At 54.3% G+C, this 19,160-nt stretch overlaps 1 protein-coding gene across 1 annotated transcript; it reads left to right on the forward strand.

Annotated features, from left to right (window-relative positions):
- The first annotated feature begins 293 nt into the window (after positions 1-293).
- On the forward strand, positions 294-4,705 carry LOC125087900 (asialoglycoprotein receptor 1-like). Its single transcript, XM_047708663.1, has 10 exons — positions 294-424; positions 973-1,193; positions 1,789-1,905; positions 2,213-2,308; positions 2,400-2,471; positions 2,578-2,649; positions 2,835-2,921; positions 3,019-3,173; positions 3,419-3,522; positions 3,667-4,705. Exons 2-10 carry the CDS (start codon positions 1,127-1,129, stop codon positions 3,824-3,826), a joined length of 930 nt encoding a protein of 309 aa, XP_047564619.1. The 5' UTR covers positions 294-424; positions 973-1,126; the 3' UTR covers positions 3,827-4,705.
- Positions 4,706-19,160: the final 14,455 nt, after the last annotated feature.

A 19,160-nucleotide genomic window follows, 5' to 3' on the forward strand; every position in this document is an offset into this window, starting at 1 on the left:
GCTGGGGACACAGTTCTGGGAACTTGGGAGGCAGGAAGTGAAAGGGGGTGTGGGCAGAGGAGATAGGCAGACTGCACCTCTGGTCCCTCTGGCCTGGCTCCCTTCTCCCGAATGGTAAAAATGAGGAAGTCAGGGGGCTCCAGAGGAGCGGAAATGGAGTAGATACACCCCGGAGGAGGAGAGCCAGAGCTGCCCCATATCTACCTCCCACCTCACGCAATCTCCCTGAGTTCCCCTCCAATCCTTCCTCCACTCACTGCCTGAAGACTGGGACACACCAGAACCCAGCTTAGAACCTGCTGGGCTCAGGTCCCTTAGAGGACTCCTCCCTCACTCCCCCCACGACCTCCACTCTCCAGGATTTCGTGTTTTTCCAACTTGGGTCACTGCTGCACAAGGAGTGCAGGCTTCAGACATTCCACAGGTAACGGGGCTGGGTGCTTAGGGGAGTCCGAGGGGACAGGGAGGGTGTCGGGAGAGCCGAGAGCGGGGACCGTGGATTCTCAGGTGGGACCGAATCAGAGGAGAGGTAAGGGGCAGCTCAGGGACTGAATGGCCAAGTGTGGATGTCAGCCTCCACTCCCTTCCCTGCACGGCTTGGAACGGGGTGGCCCAGCCTCACTCACAAGCCAAGACTTGGATTCAGCCTCGTTCCAGTCCCAGCCCGGCTGGAGCCCTGACCCTGATACTCACGCAGTTCCCCCTTAAGCCCAACCACAGCTCTGACCCCGGAGTCAGCTTGAATCTTCGCAGCAGCCCTAACCAGAAGTTGACCCTAGACTCGGTTTCTGGTTTCAGTGCTAGGCCTAGCCCAGCACACTCACGGCTCCCACAGGAGCCCCCGGCACACCCCAGCAGATGTCCCTTGGGGCCAGGACCGGAGGTTTTACCTCCACCTTCAAGCCCCTGCTTGACCCGCCCCCTGCCCAGTGCCTGGCTCTGACCCCACTCCCAACCTCACCTGTACACCAGAACCACCCCCAAGCCTCTCTCCAGCCTGGGCTCCTCCTTGGCTCCGTCGGAACCCCAACTCCGAGTCCCAGCCTCCCCCGCAGGTCCGGCCTCTGCCTCTGCCTGGCCCCTGGCTCTGCCTTTCGGCTCCGCAGGCCCCAGTCTCGGTCCCAGCATGCCGTCGCAGTACGAAAAATTCCAGCACTCAGAGTGTGAGAAGCAGAGTCAAGGGCGTGGAAATGGTAAGCGGAAGGGGAAAATGTTCCCGCCTTAAACTGCCCCCCATCGTGCGGAGGATTCCTGCTGTGATGTCTCATCTGTGCCCCTACTGTGCGCAGTTGGAGGGTCTCCTATCGGAGGGGGCCCGGCCCCAGCCTTGGGGACCCCAGGGTGAAGAGGATTCAAGGTCTTGAGAAAGATGAGGACAGGGACAGGGAGAGCCACAGGGGGCCTGGGTTCTTATACTCTGGGGGAAGAGCATCGGGGTTTGGAAGGAAACCTCACCTGTGACCCTGACCCTGCAGATGAGTTGAGCCTCCGAGGGCCTGGCTGCCCCAGCTCCGTCAGGGTCCTTCTGTCCCCTCCCCCAACTGTGATGGGACCTTGAGTGTCACCATCATCCCCCATCTGTGGGTCCTTGTGTACGAGTATCCCTGCGGGCGTGTGACTGAGGACTTGTGCTGGTCCAGGAATGGCCAGAGGCCTGGGTGCCCCTGCCCCACAGCGACCCGGGGCAGCCTCCCACCAGCGTGGCCTGCACCAGCCCACCTCCCCGACGGGTCCCTGGGGCTCTCTCCTTCCCCCAGTCTCCTGCCCTGACCCCCTCTCCTCTCACAGGGCTGCCTCCGCCTCGGCCCTTTCTGAAGCAGCTGTGCCCTGGGCCGCGGCCTCTGCTGTGCTCCCTGGGCCTCAGCCTCCTCCTGCTGGTCGGCATCTGTGTGCTCGGATCCCAGAGTGAGGGTCGCAGGGTGGGGAGGGAGGAGAGAACGCATGGGGCGCTGGGGCAGGTGGGTGGCTTCAAGGGACCGTGGCCTGTAGGGTGGCTGCTGGCTCCGTCACTTATGGGCTGGATAACCTAGCCAAATGGCCTGACCTCTCTGAACTTTGCTTCCTCATCTGCGTTTCTGGATAAGGATACTGCCTGTCCCCTCGGGTTGGGTCATGTGAGGACGCAGGGAGTCAAGCCATGTCACGTGCCGGCTCAGCGCCAGCTCTCAGAGGGGCCGTAAATCTCAGCCCTGTTTGTCCCCTCCCTGCTCAGATTCCAGGTTTCGGAGGGACCTGGCAACCCTGAGAGCAACTTTCAGCAACTTCACTGTGAACACTGCGGCCGAGGTCCAGGTGCTGAGATCCCAGGGTGAGCCCCGCCAGGAGCGGCTAGGGACTGGGGGGCTGTGGGAGAGGCGGCACTGAGTCCCAAGCACCCACCAAGTCCCCCTGTCCTACAGGAGGCAAAATGCAAGAAGTGATAACATCTCTGAAAGCCGAGGTGGAAAATCAGAAGCAGGAGGTGCAGGCAGGTGAGCTCCTTCAGGACCCTGCGCGGGCGCGGAAGGAGCCCCGGTGTTCTTCGTTCCGGGGCGGGGGTGGGGGCAGCTGCGGGGTCCTGAGTGCCCGCCCCTCCAGCCCGCAGCTTGAACGACAAGGTGTTCTCCCTGGAGAGCAAGATCGAGAAGGAGCAGCAGGAGCTCAAAGCAGGTCAGCAACCCCCACCCCGGCCCCCTCCACCGGGGGCGGCTCCCCTCCACCGGGGCTGGGCGTGTTGTGCGTGGGAGGGCACGGTGGGGGGGGTTCTGGGGCGGGACCCCGGCAGGGTCATCGGGCTACCAGGGACTCACTGAGCCCCAGGCACTGCCCCCACCGCGCACCTGTGTGTGTCCCAGGTCATTCCAATACGCTCCTTCGGGTGCAGCAGCTGGCCAGAGACGTGAGATCCCTGACTTGCCAGATCGTCGCTCTCCAGAGCAACGGTGAGCGGGGTGAGGGGGTGCGCGTGGGCTGGGCCCCATCTCCTGCTCGTCCCTCAGGGCGCGGCGTCTCAGACCCTCCCTTCCCCTGGCACTGCAGGCTCTCAAAATACCTGCTGCCCCCCGAACTGGCTGGAGCACGAGGGCAGCTGCTACTGGTTCTCCGGCTCCTCCCAGAAGATGTGGGCGGATGCGGACGGGTACTGCCGGCAGGAGAGCGCGCACCTGGTGGTCGTCAACTCCAGAGCGGAGCAGGTGAGTGCCTGCAGAGGCGAGGGTCCCATTTAAGGAAGCGGTTCTCAACCTCACTGCAGGGCAGAATCACCTGGGGGCCTTGACATCCGCCCCCCCCCCAGCCCAGCCGGCTGAGCCACCCTCGGAGGGTTCATGGAGGGTTATTGGAGGAAACAGCCCCAGCCTCAGCAGATGGAGGGGACATGTCAAGCACAAGGAGCTGGCTGAGCTGGGGAGACCTCACCCTTGGCCTTCTGTCGCCCCAGACTTTTGTGCAGGAGCACATCAGCTCACACACGTGGATGGGGCTCACTGACGCTGACGGAGCCTGGAAATGGGTGGACGGGACAGACTACGAGACCAACTTCAAGTGAGCGCGCCCTGGCTGTCCGTCCCCTTCTCCCGCCTGGAGCTCTTGCTCCTGCAGGGTCTGGCTCTCAACCCCTCGTTCCCATCCCCCCCTCCCCGGGGTGCCGTCGGACCATCCCAGCTGGCTGCGGTCCTCTCCCGGCAGGAACTGGAAGCCAGACCAGCCGGACAACTGGGACGGGCACGGACTGGGCGGGGGCGAGGACTGCGCGCACTTCGAAGCGGACGATGGCAAGTGGAACGACAACGCCTGCCAGAGGGTCTTCCGCTGGGTGTGCGAGACCAGCCTGGGCGCTGCCAGCTAGCGCCGCGGGGGTACCTCCTGCAGACCTCCCGGTCCTGGTCGCCGACAGGCAGGGAGCAGGAGGGGCCTTCCTTGACACCCTCACCAGGCGGTGGGGAGAGGACCAAGCCCGTGGAGGTTGGGCTGCTGCCACCACAATGTTCTTCTCCTTGGCGTTCAAAAGACTCTCTAGAGTTCCTCAAGGGTTGGCCTTTTTAACATCTGGCCCATCGAGGTGTCATTGATATATAAAATTGTAAGACATTTGAGGTGTCCATCATTGTGATTTGGGAAGGGGTCCCCGATCCAGTTAATAACCTCACGTTTGTCTCATGTGCGCGTGTGAACACGTAAGTTCTGCTCCCTTGGTAAATTCCAATTATACGATATGTCACCTTTCGTCACCATAACACCATCAGACCTTATTCAACCAACAGCCGCAAGCTGGCATCCCTTCACCTGCCTCTCCCGATCTCCCCACTCCCCGGCCCTACCAACCTACTCTCTCTTTCTATGAATTTGACTTATTTCTTTTTTCCAATTCACATATAAATCCTGCAGAGCAGTATTTGTCTTTCTCTGGCTCATCCGCTCTGCACGATGCCCTCAAGGTCCCTCCCTATTGTTGCAAAGCATAGAATTCCCCTGTTTCTCGTGGCTGGACACGGCTGTGTTGTGTACACAGCACACACCCTTATCCAGGTGTCCACTGCGGGACATTTTGACTGTTTCCACATCTTGGTTGTTGTGAATTAGTGCTACAATGGATATGGAAGGGCAAATACCTCTTTGATACTCTGTTTTCATTTCCTTTGCCTGCATGCCCCGAAATGGCGTGGCCAGATCACATGGTAGTTCTATGTTTCATTTTTTGTGGAACCTTCTTACTATTTTCCAGAGTGGCTGCACCAGTTTGCGTTCCCACCAACGGTGCATGAGGATTGTAAGTTTTTTTTTAATCTTAAAAACAATTTTATTGCCATCTAATTCCTACATAAATTAATATGTAACATAAATATAAATACACCCATTTTTTAAAAAGATTTTATTTATTTGACAGAGAGAGAGAGATCACAAATAGGCAGAGAGGCAGGCAAAGAGAGAGGGGGAAGCAGACTCCCTGCTGAGCAGAGAGCCCGATGAGGGGCTCCATCTCAGGACCCTGAGATCATGACCTGAGCCGAAGGCAGAGGTTTCACCCACTGAGCCACCCAGGCGCCCCAAATACACCCATTTTTAAAAAAATGTTTTTTTTTTAATTTGACACGGAGATAGAGAGTACAAGTAGGCAGAGAGGCAGGCAGAGGGAGAGGAAGAAGTAGGCTCCCCACTGAGCAGAGAGCCCGATGCGGGGCTCGATCCCAGGACCCCAAGATCATGACCTGAGCTGAAGGCAGCCGATTAACCGACCGAACCACCAGGCACCCCAGATATACCCATTTAAAGAGTAGAGATGGGGCGCCTGGGTGGCTCAGTGGGTTAAGCCTCTGCCTTTGGCTCAGGTCATGATCTCAGGGTCCTGGGATCAAGTCCCATATCAGGCTCTCTGCTCAGCAGGGAGCCTGCTTCCCCCCTTCTCTCTCTCTGCCTGCCTCTCTGCCTACTTGTGATCTCTCTCTGTCAAATAAATAAATAAAATCTTAAAAAAAATAAAGAGTAGAGATGACTTTTGACAAATGTGAATATCTACGTAAGTCCTGCCCAATCTAGATATAGAATGTTTCCATCTGCCCAAAGTTGCCTTATGTCCCTTCGTTGTCTACTGCTTCCTGTCCCCAGGCAGCCAGTGAATGACCCGCTTTCTTTCGCTATTGATTGGTTTTGCCTGTTCTAGATTTTCACACTATATGCTCTTTTGCGAAACCTTTTGTAGCTCACATGGCCTGATTTTCAGCAATCTTAACACAGCAGAATGGAGAAGGCTGGGTGAGGCCTCGGACAGTCTTCTGTGACTGTGAAAGGAGCATTTCCTTTTTACAAGCATTTGAGTTCAATTCTTTTCTGTCGGTTAAGAGCTGTGTACACTTAGGGTGATAAGGAAAGGCAGAGCCAAGAGCTGTCATGAAAAGCCGGTAAGGTGTGTTGGCTAGCTATTACTATATAACCAACCACCCCGACTAGCAGGGGCTCAAGGCAAAAACAATCGTGGAACTGATGGAAAACTAGAGGCAGAAGTTACATTTGAAAGAAGTCTTACTTCAAGGGTTAAAGCCTCTGCCTTTGGCTCAGGTCATGATCTCAGGGTCCTGGGATTGAGCCCCCCATTGGGCTCTCTGCTCAGCGAGCAGCCTGCTTCTGTCTGTCACTACCTGTCTCTCTGCCTGCTTGTGATCTCTGTCTGTCAAATAAACAAATAAAATCTTTAAAAACAGAAATAAATACCATAAACATAAAGCATGGCCGAGGTAGGGAGTATGGACTTCGGGGGAGAGCGGAATGCAAAGGGACAGGCGGGAAATGAGCATGGATAAGAGGGAGGGGGAAGAAAGATCTGGTTGTTGGACTGGAGGGACCACATTGGGGTGATGGTCTTTGAGAAGAAAAACAGAAAAACAAATGTACGGAAAAAACCAGTCCCATGACACGAACCTATTAACATGAAAACGGGAATCTATTTTACCCACAATAGTTTCAAAAACTGAAATATAGGCATTGGACGTCTTTGAAGAAAACCTTGACACTGACTGAATGACAGAAAGCAAAACCCAAACGCATGGACAGTCACGCCTGCCACTGGAGTGGGAAGACTCAGTTTCATCAAAACGTTGGTTCTCCCAGTAATTTTAATGCCATTTCAAGTCAAACCCCAGTAGGGTTCTCTCTCTCTCTCTCTTTTTTGAATCAAAGTTTTATTTTGAAATAATTTTAGATTCACATAGAAGTTGCAAAAATAGGGCCCCTGGGAGGCTCAGTGGGTTAAGCCTCTGCCTTCAGCTCAGGTCATGGTCTCAGGGATCGAGTCCCGGAGTTTGCTTCTCTCTCTGTCTGCTGCTTCCCCTTCTTGTGTGTTCTCTCTCTCTCTCTCTCTCTCTGTCGAATAAATAAATAAAATCTTAAAAGAGAAAAGGAAAAGTTGCAAAAATAGTAAAAAGAGTTATTTTGTACCTCCTCCCCTCCCCCGATGACGACATCCTATGGGACGGTAGTAGAATTCTCAAAACCGGAACATTGACACGGGTACAATACTATTAACCAAACCACAGGAATTTCGAGGGGTTTTCACCAGTTTTGTTTTTATTTTTTAAATATTTTATTTATTAGAGAGATAGAGTGAGAGCACCAGCAAGGGGAGCAGCAGCGGGAGAGGGAGAAGCAGGCTGAGCAGGGAGCCCGATGTGGACTTGATCCAGGACCCTGGGGATCAGGACCTGAGTTGAAGGCAGGCGCTCAATTGACTGAGCCCCCCAGGGGCCCCGGTTTCTCCAGTTTTAAATGCATTCTTTGATTTGTTTGTCTTTGGTGGAGAGTTCTAGAAATGTTACCACCTGTGTAGATGAAGTAGCTATGACGGGATTCAGGATGCAGCTCGGTCAGAGCAACTGAGTCCTGCTCCCGCAGGACTCCACCCTGGGGGGGTGACCGTCCATTCTCTGCAGGCTAATCATGTCACCTTGCCAAGGTTATATAAGTGCAATCCTGCAGTATTAACCTTTCGGGCTTGGCTTTTTCCCTTGGGCGTTTCCCACCACCGGGTTGAGTGGCAGCTGAACCCCAGGGACTCCAGGGCCCATCCTGAGGTGCCCTCTGAGTGGCGCCTGGGAGACCTTAAGAGAACACTCTGGATGCGTCCTGGGAAATTTGAGAGCCAACATGCCTTTATTGGCAGGAACAGGCTAGAAGCAGAGATCCGGGACTGGAGCTGCCCTGGGTATCATGGGGTTAGGCTGCCTCTGGGGGCAGGGACGTCAGAGAACCTGCAAGCCTGGAGGGCTTCATGGAAGGAGTGAGCTTCCGCAGTGGTAGTGGCGTCAGCCGTGGGAGCGGTGCCTACAAAGCTTAAGGGCCTGTGTAGGTTTACACGCTCCTGCTCAGGCTTGAGACTTGTAGGGATGACCCTGCAGAGGAGGAGTGGGCAGAGCTGGGGGTGACAGTCCCAGGGAGGGCCGCCTCCTCCTCCTGAGGGCCGCTGGTGCAGGTGCGTACCATGGGGTCTTGGAGGCACCAGAAGCAGACCCCACGGAAGAGCCAGTGTTTGGAAGCCCGCCTTGAAGATCATCCAGACCCCACAACAGCGCCAGTCCCCAGTCACGTATGACCACGGGCCCCTCCCCTTTATTTCTCTCCCTCCTTCACTTCAGCCCTGGAGGAGCAAAGAGAAACACAGCAAGGGGACGGGGAGCCATGTCACCCAGCGTAGCCCCCCCTGCCCCGCCCCCAGTGAGCAGAACAGGGGGGCAGGGAATGGTCCCAATGCTTAGGAGTCGAGGTTTGGGTTCCGGCTGGCCTGGGCATGTCACAGCTTAAGAGGAGACCGTACGCAAAACTTAAAAACAACCACTTAGTTCTCAGCACACCCAAGACACTCTCCAGCTGTGCGGGGAAGAGAGCCTGAAGCAGGTGTGCATTTGGACTGTTGTAAGGGAGGGAGACAAAGAAAGCTGTTTCTTGATTGTTCCCTACCATGTAGCACCTACCTAATGAGCCAGTCATACATAGATATGGGAGAATTATAAGGAGAGTTATTTGCAACTCAAGGACAACAAAATCTAAAAGCCGGTGGAGACGGATGGCAAAGCGGCAGCAGGTCAATCTGCTAAGGTCGTCCATGGGGACAGGAAAGCAACACAGACTTCAGATCAGAGATGATCGCGTACAGACAGTCCAAGGAGGATATACACGGCAGTGGATAAGCCGATTCTATGGATCGTATGAAGTTGCCTTAGAAGCGAGGATATCTAGAACGAGGCAAGTTCTAGAAAAAGAAAGTAATGTGGGTAGATTATCTGCAATAGTTAAAATAGTGCGGAGCTGGTACATGAACAGACAGTTCAAAAGAGCTGAACAGAGAGCCCAGGTATACAGGGGCTCAGTACATGTTAAAAGTGTGGTTTACTCCACGGAGGAAAGAAGATTTTACAAGTAATGTTTTAGCAAGTGGACGGGCACGTGGAAAATGAGAATCAGATCTTTCTCTTGGTCCTTAACGTAAACGAGTTCCAGGTGACTCGAGAGGTCAATGTAAAAATGGAAATAATAGAAGCATTGAAAGAAAACTGGGAATAATTCTCCCATAATCTCAGAGTGAAGAGCCTTTTAAAGGTATGACACTGGGGGTGCCTGGGGGGGCTCAGTCGGTTAAGCATCTGCCGTCGGCTTAGGTCATAATCCCAGGGTCCCAGGATCAAGCCCCACATCCCTGTCCCTGCTCAGCGGGGAGCCTGCCTCTCCCTCTCCCACTCCCCCTGCTTGTTCTCTCTCTCACTGTGTCTCTCTGCCAAATAAATAAAGAAAATCTTTAAATAAAGTGCAAATGGGGGAGCCTGGGTGGCTCAGTAGGTTAAAGCCTCTGCCTTCGGCTCGGGTCATGATCCCAGGGTCCTGGGATCGAGCCCCACATCGGGCTCTCTGCTCCGCAGGGAGCCTGCTTCTTCCTCTCTCTCTCTCTGCTTGCCTCTCTGCCTGCTTGTGATCTCTGTCTGTCAGATAAATAAATAAAATCTTAAAAAAAAATAAAATAAAGTGCAAATGGCTCTTAAACACATAGAAAGATCCTCATCCTCACTTATAATAGGGAACATGCAAGTTAAAATGACCATAAGACAATATTTAATCTATCAAGCTGTCACAGAATAAAAAGCTTTTTTTTTTTTAAGGTTACTTATTTGAGAGAGAGAGAAAGCACATGAGCGGGAGGGAGAGGGAAAAGCAGAATCCCAGTGAAGTGGGGAGCGGGACCCAGGGCTCAATCCCAGGACCCCGAGATCACAACCTGAGCCGAAGGCAGACACTTAACCCACTGAGCCACCCAGGCATCCCGAGACCAAAAGGTTTTTTAAACTCACTATATCCGTGGGGGTTTAGGGGAACCAGGAACTGGCCCACAGAGCTGCTGGGAGTGTTGGTACAACTCCTCTAGAAAACAGTTTGACAAAAGCAGTTAATGTGAAACAGCAAACAATTCCACCACTCATGTCTCCCACAGATACACAGTGTGTTCTTCCCAAGCCAGTCGACAACATAAACGTCCACCCGGTGACAGCAGAGCTGCCAAATGGAATGTCATGCCCGTGAGAAAGGAAACCGCTCGACAGAGGAAGATTTCCAAGGTAAGTCGTGAAATGGGGAAATCCAGGTAGGGAGCAGTGTATGAAACATGCTACTCTTCGGGTAAAAAGTAAGCAAATATGTTTGTGAATGCATAGGGTCTCCCAGGAGGAGTACACGTGAAAGGATGACACTTGGGCTTCCAGGGGAGACCGAGGGGTAGGCAAGAAAAGGAAGGGAAAATCTCCATGGTGTCCTTCTCTGTCTTTCAGCCTTGCTGTCCTGCACCAATGTTACTAATTTAAAACAAACAAAACAAAAATGCAGAAGATCTAGGAGCTGGTCCGTGTGTACAGCTGAGTTTTCTTGATCTTAAAAATAACTAGGTAGGGGCGCCTGGGTGGCTCAGTGGGTTAAGCCTCTGCCTTCGGCTCAGGTCATGATCTCAAGGTCCTGGGATCGAGTCCCACATCGGGCTCTCTGCTCAGCGGGAAGCCTGCTTCCCTCTCTCTCTCTGTCTACTTGTGATCTCTCTCTGTCAAATAAATAAATAAAATCTTTAAAAAAAATAACTAGGTTATTCTTTTGTTTTTTTGAAGATTTTATTTATTTGAGAGAAAGAGAGAGCAGGGGGAGGAGTGGAGGAAGAAGCAGCCTATGTTGAAGAATTGATGTTAAGTGATATCTGAAATCCGAGCAGATTTTATTATTTTTTAAGATTTATTTCTTTATTTTAGGGGGGAGGGGCAGACGGAGAGGGAGAGAGAGTCTTAAGCCGATTCCATGATGAGCACAGAGCCCTACAGAGGGCTCAATCTCAGGACCCTGAGAGCGTGACGTGAGCAGAAATCAAGAGTCAGGGGCTCAACAATGGAGCCAACCAGGCCCCCCGAAAGATGAGCGGGTTTTGAAGAGGGGTGGAAGGAGGAGAGGCAGGAGGAGATCTGGCCACACATAGGAGAGATGTGTGCATTCAAGGTTGATCATTCCCCTTTCTGAGAAGAGGATGCCTAGGCTCAGAGAGGCTAACCAACTCTCCAGAGGTCACACAGCATTGCAGCTGGGCTGTTACCAGAGCTCATTGCTCATTGCTCAACTCAAAGAATTGACAGCCCTTGCCAGTGAGCCTGTCGCCAAGGAGCCCAAGCAGGGGCAGGGGCCTCGGCTCCTGGAGGGTTGGCCCCTCCCACCCTCCCAGTCTTGGTTCTCCTGGGGCATCAGGTGTCCAGGCTGGGAAAGCTTCAGGATATTCATTCATCCTTTTCTTTACAAACCCTCAGCACAGCCAGCCCGTAGGTCACTGGCTGTGATGGGGGGGGGGTCTTCCTGCCATGTCCTGCTAGTCTGTTGGGGTGTCCATGAGGGCTCGTGGATCTTGTGCACTGGCTGGGAGGTGGCTGTGCCAGGCAGAGCCCTGAGCCAGGCACCACAGCCACGAAAGAGCTCTGTAATAAGCACTTGCACTGGGGAGAGGAAGGGGAGCGGCTCCCCTGGACCCCGGCAAACTTATCTGGAGCCATCACAGTCCGGGGACTTCAGGGTCACGAAAGGCAGAAGGCAGAGGAAGGGTAGACGGCCTCTGGCCCCTTCCAGTCCTGCTCCTTCTCCCCGGGGGGCCCCAAAAGGAGGAATCAGGGAGCTGGGAAAGGGGGAAAGGAGAGGAAGCGGCCCCGGGGGGGTGCCAAGTGTCAGCCACCGGTAAGGTGGAGGTGGGGGGAGGGGAGCGGCCCCACCTGCACCCACACCCGCCTGCCCCCCTCCCACCCCCACAGACTGCAGGACACAGGACAGGGTGCCTCAGGAAGCAGACGGGGTGATCCAACCCTATAAGGGGATTTGACTGCCTTCTTTCCAAGCAGCCATGGCCCTGACCTTGGACGGTCACCTGGCCGTACTCACACCCCGGTCACGTGTGGCCTTCCCTCCTTTTCCGGCTTGGTGAACTCTGGGTTCTTTCCCTTCTTTCTTCTCCCCCTGTGGGTCCAGGGGTCCTATCTTGTCGGAGCGGGGCTTCACAGTGTCCTCACTAGGGTCTGCTGGGGTGCCCATACCCCACCCTGGGATCTGCTGAGCCTCCTCGGGCTGCTGGTCCACACTCTTTACCCTGCTTTCTCCCAGCCCCAAATCCCATGGTTCCTGGGTCTGCTGGTCACTCTTAGCCTCCCACACATTGCTTTAAGGACACAGAAATCTTTAGATAACTGTCCTGATGGGAGACTCAGGGTTTGTCCTCAGCTCCCTTTGTCCGCACACACCGGCTGCCACATCTACTTTGGTGGGGGGCCTTTGTGGGGGCGTTTCCCTCTGAGGTCCTTTGCCAGCCCCTCATCTGAGAAGCACAGATTCTCTCTGATCTGCTGAACCACCAACCCAACGCACATTCAGTCTTCCTGTCCCCAGAAATCCGACCCCATCAACGGTCCAAGCTCGGATCCCTGGGACAGGACCCACAGCAATGACTCCCCGCTTCCTTTGCAGGTCCCCCATCCCCGGGTGGCACCGCGTCTCTCCAAGCCCAGGGGGGCTGGCTCTGTCCCCGTGTTCTCTCTGGACTCAGGTGCACAGTCAGTCCTGCGGCCTGTGTCACTGCCATTGTGGTCTGCTCATCCTGAAAGTCAAAGTGCTGGAAACAGAAAACAGTTTTTCTCTCCTCCACAGCCTGCTTCTTGCAAATTTACAGTCACCTTGTCCTTCACAATGTGGCTTTGGTCATGAGCTTTGCAAATACATTCAGAAATCCAGCTGAATTTTTTGTCTTGGCTTACATGCATATCTGCCCAACTCAGGAGGGAGAGACCGTGGGGAGTGGTCACTGCTGCCAGGGGGGTGGGCAGGACAGTAGGTAAGCGGGGCTTGATGTTGGGGACAGAGAGGTCTAGTCGACTGCTCCAAATGGTATCGCCTGCTTGCAAAAGTTTCATTTAATATCTTGGATATTCTCACTGCATAATATGTGTTTTCTAAATTTTATTTATTTGTTTGAGATTGAGAGTGAGAGAGAGCACACAAGCTAGGGGAGGGGCAGGGGGCGAGGGAGAGGGAGAGGCAGGCTCCCTGCTGAGCAGGGAGCCCAATACCGGGCTTGATCCCAGGACCCCAAGATCATGACGTGATCCGAAGGCAGACGCTTAATGGACTGAACTACCCAGGCTCCCCTAAAGTGTATTTTTAAAAAAATTAAGAATAAATATATGATGTTGAAATTACTAATTAGAAATTTTCACCAGTTCTTACAAGCTCTCCAGGTCCGGAACGAGTGCATCAGGGTCATGCTGTAACTGTCACACACACACACACACAGACACACACACACACACCAACAACAAAGATAAAATCAAGTACAGCCTGGTTGTGGGAGGCAGTGTCACGGGGACCACGCGGGAGGCTGCCCCAGCTTCTAAAAGTCGGAATCCTGGGGGTAGGGTTGGTTAGGTGAGCGTGTGCGATTGGTGACAGGGTCTGGATATTAGGAATATTAATTTCCAGAAGGTGGGGTAGGGACTAGGAGAAGCTCAACTAATCTGGGACAGCTGATGCATCAGAAAGCTCAAAGACTGAACAAAAAAGTGTTATGTTAAAGCTATGTTTTCACAAAGCAAAACAATAACAATCAGCACCCTGAACTTTCTTCTGAGTGGCAAGAATATATTTCAAAAGAAGACTGCTCCTGGGGCGCCTGGGTGGCTCAGTCGGCTGAGCATCTGATTTTGGCTCAGGCCGTGATCTCAGGGTGCTGGGATGGAGTCCCACCCTGGGCTCCCTGCTCAGTGGGGAGCCTGTCTCTGTCTCTCAAATAACTAACTAACTAACTAACTAACTAAATAAATAAATAAAATCTTAAAAAAGAGAGAGAGAGATTGAGAGAAGACAGAGAGAGATTGAGAGAAGACTGTTCCTTAATTTTAAAAGCTGGCCCATGCTGGCTCTCTGAATTTGCAAATAAACCCTCTGCATTCGGAGTTACCCGAGACCCTCTTCCGATAAAGGACTTGGGTTTGAGAAAGATAGAACTGCTCGTCGGTGATCCTGCCGGCTTTTCTAAGTTGTTTCTGGAAACAAGGAGGCTTAGGTGAGGAGGGGATGAGACTGCGGAACAGGGTGTGGCCCTTGTATCTTTGGATTCGTTGGAACCCCCGTGACAACCCTACCTTAGAAGGACTGTCTGGTTAAAAGCTGCAGGAAACCTGTGGATTGGGTGATGCAGAAAAGCCATGCTGGGACCAGGGTGCCCCACACACCTGTTCAGGGCTGAACTGTGTCCTCCCAGAAGTGTTGAAGTCCCAGTCCCCCGCACCCGTGACTGCGGCCTTATTTGGGAACAGGGCGGCTGCAGATGCGGTTAGTACGATGGGGTCGCGGTCCCCAGGGGCGGACAGATGCAGACACACAGGGGAGAATGCCAGGGGCCACAGAGGCAGCCCGGCAAGGACCGTCCGCGACGCACGGGGGCCAGGAAGAGGCCAGGGTGGGGGTGTCCCGTCCGGGCTGCGGAGGGAGCCGGCCCCGCTGGCCTCCGGTCCACTTCTGAGGATCTGTCGCTCCTCGGAGCCCTAGAGACCAACAGCCCACCCACGGCTGGGAAGCGGCTGAAGCCAAGACAGGCCGGAAAGCGGCACTGGCGCCTGCGGGCCTCGCCGCCCTCCACGCGGCGCGCTCACCTGCCCAGCCCGGCAGCCCGGCATGCCCCGCGGCCTCTTCCCGCGCGCTCGGGGACGCAAGTCCGGGCAGCCCCGCCCCCTCCCCGGCCAAGCGCCGTTAGGATTGGTTTAAACCTAGCAGGACACGCCCACTCTCTTTTGCCGGTGATTGGCTCAAGCGTAGACACGGTGCTCCATTATGGCCAATGGTACGCGAGGGTCTGGCACTGGGCGGGGGCTTGTGTGAAAGCTTGTCTTCCGGGTGGGAAGAGGGAGACGGCGCGGGACGGGGGCTGCGGGCGTCGCGCCGGCTCCTACTAGCGAAGGCCGCGGGCCCGGGGGGACGACCAGCGGTGCCCCAGTTACTGGGATTGCGGGTGTCTGAGGGGCCCGACCCGGCCGCTCTGGCCGCGGCTCCTCCGCGTGCTGCTCGGTTGCGGCGCGGGGCCGCGGGGTCGGACCATGCCGCGGGATGGAGCGGCTGCGGGGCGGGAGCGAGACGGTCCGGTGGCTGGGTCCGCGGGCGCAGCTCCGGCTCCATCGCCTTCCGCAGGCTGCGCCCGAGAATCGGGGCCCGACACCACCTGCCCTCCGGGGTGCGGCCGCGGCTGCCTGCAGTGACCCAGGTCGGGAGTCCGTGCGCGACCCTCTGGCTTCACGCCCTGACCGCGCGGCCGGGCGGGGAGTCGCGCCGCCCCGGAAGGCGGAGAGGACCGGATGTGTGCGACACTAGGCCGCGTCTGGTTGTCCTCCGTGGGCAGCACGTCTGTCCGGCTCTGCTCTGCCGCAGCATCCCTGTGCCCTGCGGAGCCGGCGGGGGTGGGGGTGGGGTGGGGTGGGCAATGGGGAGTGGGAGGGAGCCGGCCTGCAGGGCCCATGGGACCAGTCCCAGCGTCCCTCACTGACCACCAGTCACAGCCCGTCCTAAGAGCCCAGTAGGTCTCTATTAACCGCAGGGGCTGGGATTAACCCCCTCTTGCCTTCCCTGTCCTCATTCCAGCACTGCTCTAAAGGTTTTTTCTTGGATTCTCAGGATGTCTGTTTTCTTCGAGGTAAGGTCTGCTCCATCACATTGGGTTGAAGCCAAAGAAGGATTGGGTTACGTGCCCTCTGCGTCTTCCTGCTTGAGAGTCACCCCATTTCCTTACCTGGCCCTTGGAAGCTGCTCGTATCAACACGGTCACATCCACATGGTGCATTTTGTAGAATTATGGTAAGGCAGGCAATGAATCAAACTCCTGATCTGTTTGGGATCTGAGAGGACTCAACCCATCTCTTGCACTCCTCTGAGGGGAAGCCACCCACCATGGCCAGATCCACACCCTCTTGGTGACACACGGTCCACACACGTAGCCCCTGCAGGGGACCAGCTCAGGTCTCAGCCTCACTGTTGTGCCCAGAGTGGGGGATGCTCACTCCTGCTGTGGGTGCTCTCAGCTGGAAATATTTCTAGTAATTTTAAGTTGCCTTTTTATTCATATTTTAAAGATTATTTATAAACTTATTCGGGGGACAGAGAGAGGGTCCCAAGCAGACTGCTTATTGTGGAGTCCGATGGGGGGCTTAATCCCACGACCCTGAGATCACGACCTGAGTCGAAATCAAGAGTCAGACTCTCAACCCACTGAGCCACCCAGGCGCCCCTGGGATGGAACTTTCTTAAAGACATAAGCAAACACAGAAATCCACAGCTCTCCCACATTTGTTTGCTTTTTTAAACAAACAATTTAAATAGAGCTTCCTTAAATAGAGTTTCCGTCTTACTCGGAATTGTTGCAGATGCTTTACAGATATTAACCCACTGAATTTCCACAACAGTCCCACGCAGTTGTGCTGACAGCACCAGGAGCTGCCCTGACCCTCACCATCAGCCTTACTGGCACCTTTTCTTCTCCGAAGTAGGTGCTGTCTTACCACCACCTGTTTTAGGGAGGAGGGAACTATTGCACAGGTGGGTGAAATAGTTTGTTCTAGGTCATACAGCTGGAAGGTGGCAAAGCCAGAATTTAAACCTGGGCAGTCTGGTTACAGGGTCCCTGGTCCCTGTCAGAATCCTGTGTACTAACATACACTTATGTTCCTTACAAAATACGTTTGCTGTTAAGATTTTTGAAAGGATTTTATTTTTTTTAGAATTGCCAACAAGGGGGGCGCCTGGGTGGCTCAGTGGGTTAAGCGTCTGCCTTCAGCTCAGGTCATGATTCCGCTTCTCTCTCTCCCTCTGCCTGCTGCTCTGCTTACTTGTGTTCTCTCTCAAATAAATAAATAAAATCTTTAAAAAAAATTGCCTACAAGGAACTGATTGAACCCATGAATATTTAGGAAATTCTAGGACGTGAATAAAACCTACCCACAGATTGTTTTCCAGTGTTGTGAAATTTTAGGAATATGAAATTTAACAAGGTGATTGGCTAATGTGATGTTTTGCACATTTATTTAAACATCAGTTTAGGTGTTTATAGTTTTCTTTTTGTGTTTTATTTATTTTTAAATGTTTTTCTTTCTTTCTTTGAGTGAGAGAGAGAGAGCGAGCAGAGGAAGAGGGAGAAGCAGACTTCCCGCCGAGCAGGGAGCCCAACTTCCGGCTCCATCTTGGGACCTCGGGATCATGACCTGAGCCCAAGGCAGACGCTTAACCAACCGAGCCCCCCAGGAGCCCCTTCTTTTTGTATTTTAGACTCAATAAACTTTTCTTAGGTCTGTAAGCTATCTGTAAGCACTTGGAAAGCTTCTAGCCCTAAGCCCTGTATACTCAGGGGATAAATCAGCTCTCCTCAAGGACGGCATGAAAATAAACCCAGAAGCCATGAGCCACCCAAGAACAGCCAGGCTTTATGTACCATGGAGCTTGGGCCCCAATCTTAGCCCACACTGCTGCTCACTGCTCTCAGCAGTCGCTGGCCACTGTCCCCCAGAACCTCTGCCCCTCAGCTCTCAGCACCAACTTTCCGCCTCCCAGATATCTGGGTCCAGGAGCGGGTAGGGACATAACCCGTAAATCAGGGTGCTTCTGCTAGACAGCCGGCTGGCCAGACCCCCCTTCACCTCTGTTGGCCCATTCAGGTGTGACCTTCCTCTGGGCCAGCCGCCACCACCTTCAAATAGACAGGAGCTATTAGACTCACAAATGTGCTTTAAGCTAGGATCCATCCCACTTGTAGAGGTTCTGGTTGTAAATCAAGAGAGATAAGACCAGACTTGAGGCCAGGGAAGAAAATTGGGTAAAGCTGGTTGCCTGAAAGGATAGAGGGAAGGGACCCTTAGGGAGAGAGACTGACTGCTCGGGGCTGAAAATGCTTTGGGAGGAGGGAGATGCTGGAAAGGGCTTTGCAGAGGCAAGGACCAGGCAGTGTGGGAGGGGCAGAGATTGGGGCCGACAATCTGAGCTCTTTTGGAGGTCTTTCCCACCCTCCACCCTAAGTGCACAGACACTTAGAGGTCATGTGGCTTCTGGAACTCTGGGGGCCGCACACCCTCCAGCAGTGTTGGGACTTGCCCACCCACCCCTCCCAGTGTGCACGCAAGGAGCTCTTTTAGGGGGAAAGAAAGCAGGTTCCCTCGCCCTTACTTGGCCTTCCAGACTCCACCTGACACAGGACACAATCCGGGAAGTCTAAATTATATCCCCGAGGGCGGGAAAACCTGTTCTTTGCCTCCGTGTCTCCTCCCACCTTGGCTTTGGTCCCATTTGACAGTGCTCAGCTGGGAAGCAGATTCTGGGGTCCCGACAGCCCGAGGGCAGGTCCAGGTGTTGTCAGCTGAGTTCCCTAAGAGTCTGGGTCCTCTGAGTCCAGGGTGTGGTCCCAGGCTGGGGCTGGGTAGGCAGACAATGGGCCCAGCAACGCAGAGGTAGCTAAGAGGTTGGGTTACTGCAGAGGAGAAATGACAGGCCTCACCCCTGCCCTTTCTCATGCAACTCCCCCTTCTCAAATCAAGACAGGAGGCCCACAGGGAGCTGGAGAAGACACTGGATGGGGGGAGATGCAGCGGTGCCTGCGTGTGTCCAGAACAATGGGAGGAAACAGAATGCAGGCTAACCTATACTTGTTCTGTGTTTTGTTGAGATATGATTGACATGTCCCTGGTTCCTTTTGAAGGAGGAAGAATCCAGCCATCTGTGGACGCTGAAAGCCCAGGTGCTCTGCCCTGGTGTCCCTTCCAGCCAGGATGAGAGTGCATGCCTGGGGTTCAGGCGGTCAGGAGCCCTGACCCTGGCCTTGAATCTGGAGATCATGGGGGGTGGGGCAGAGAACATGCCGAGCCACTGTTTCCAGGCGCAGTGGTGGCAGCGAGTCGGAAGGGACATCTAGCGTCTGCTGGGGACAACAGTGGCAGGCCCACGTTCTGCCAAACCCAGTTCTGCAGCCCTCTGGGTAATTCTGACACTGCCTAGCATCCTGGAATCCATCATTTCTGTCCCTCAGTAAGTCACAGTTGGTGCCCACAGCCTGTAATTCAGAATTTTGACACAGACGTTAGCCAAAGTCCCCAGAAGATGCCAGATCAGACATGTTT

Source organism: Lutra lutra, chromosome 16 (assembly GCF_902655055.1).
Source record: "Lutra lutra chromosome 16, mLutLut1.2, whole genome shotgun sequence".
NCBI classification, from domain to species: domain Eukaryota; kingdom Metazoa; phylum Chordata; class Mammalia; order Carnivora; family Mustelidae; genus Lutra; species Lutra lutra.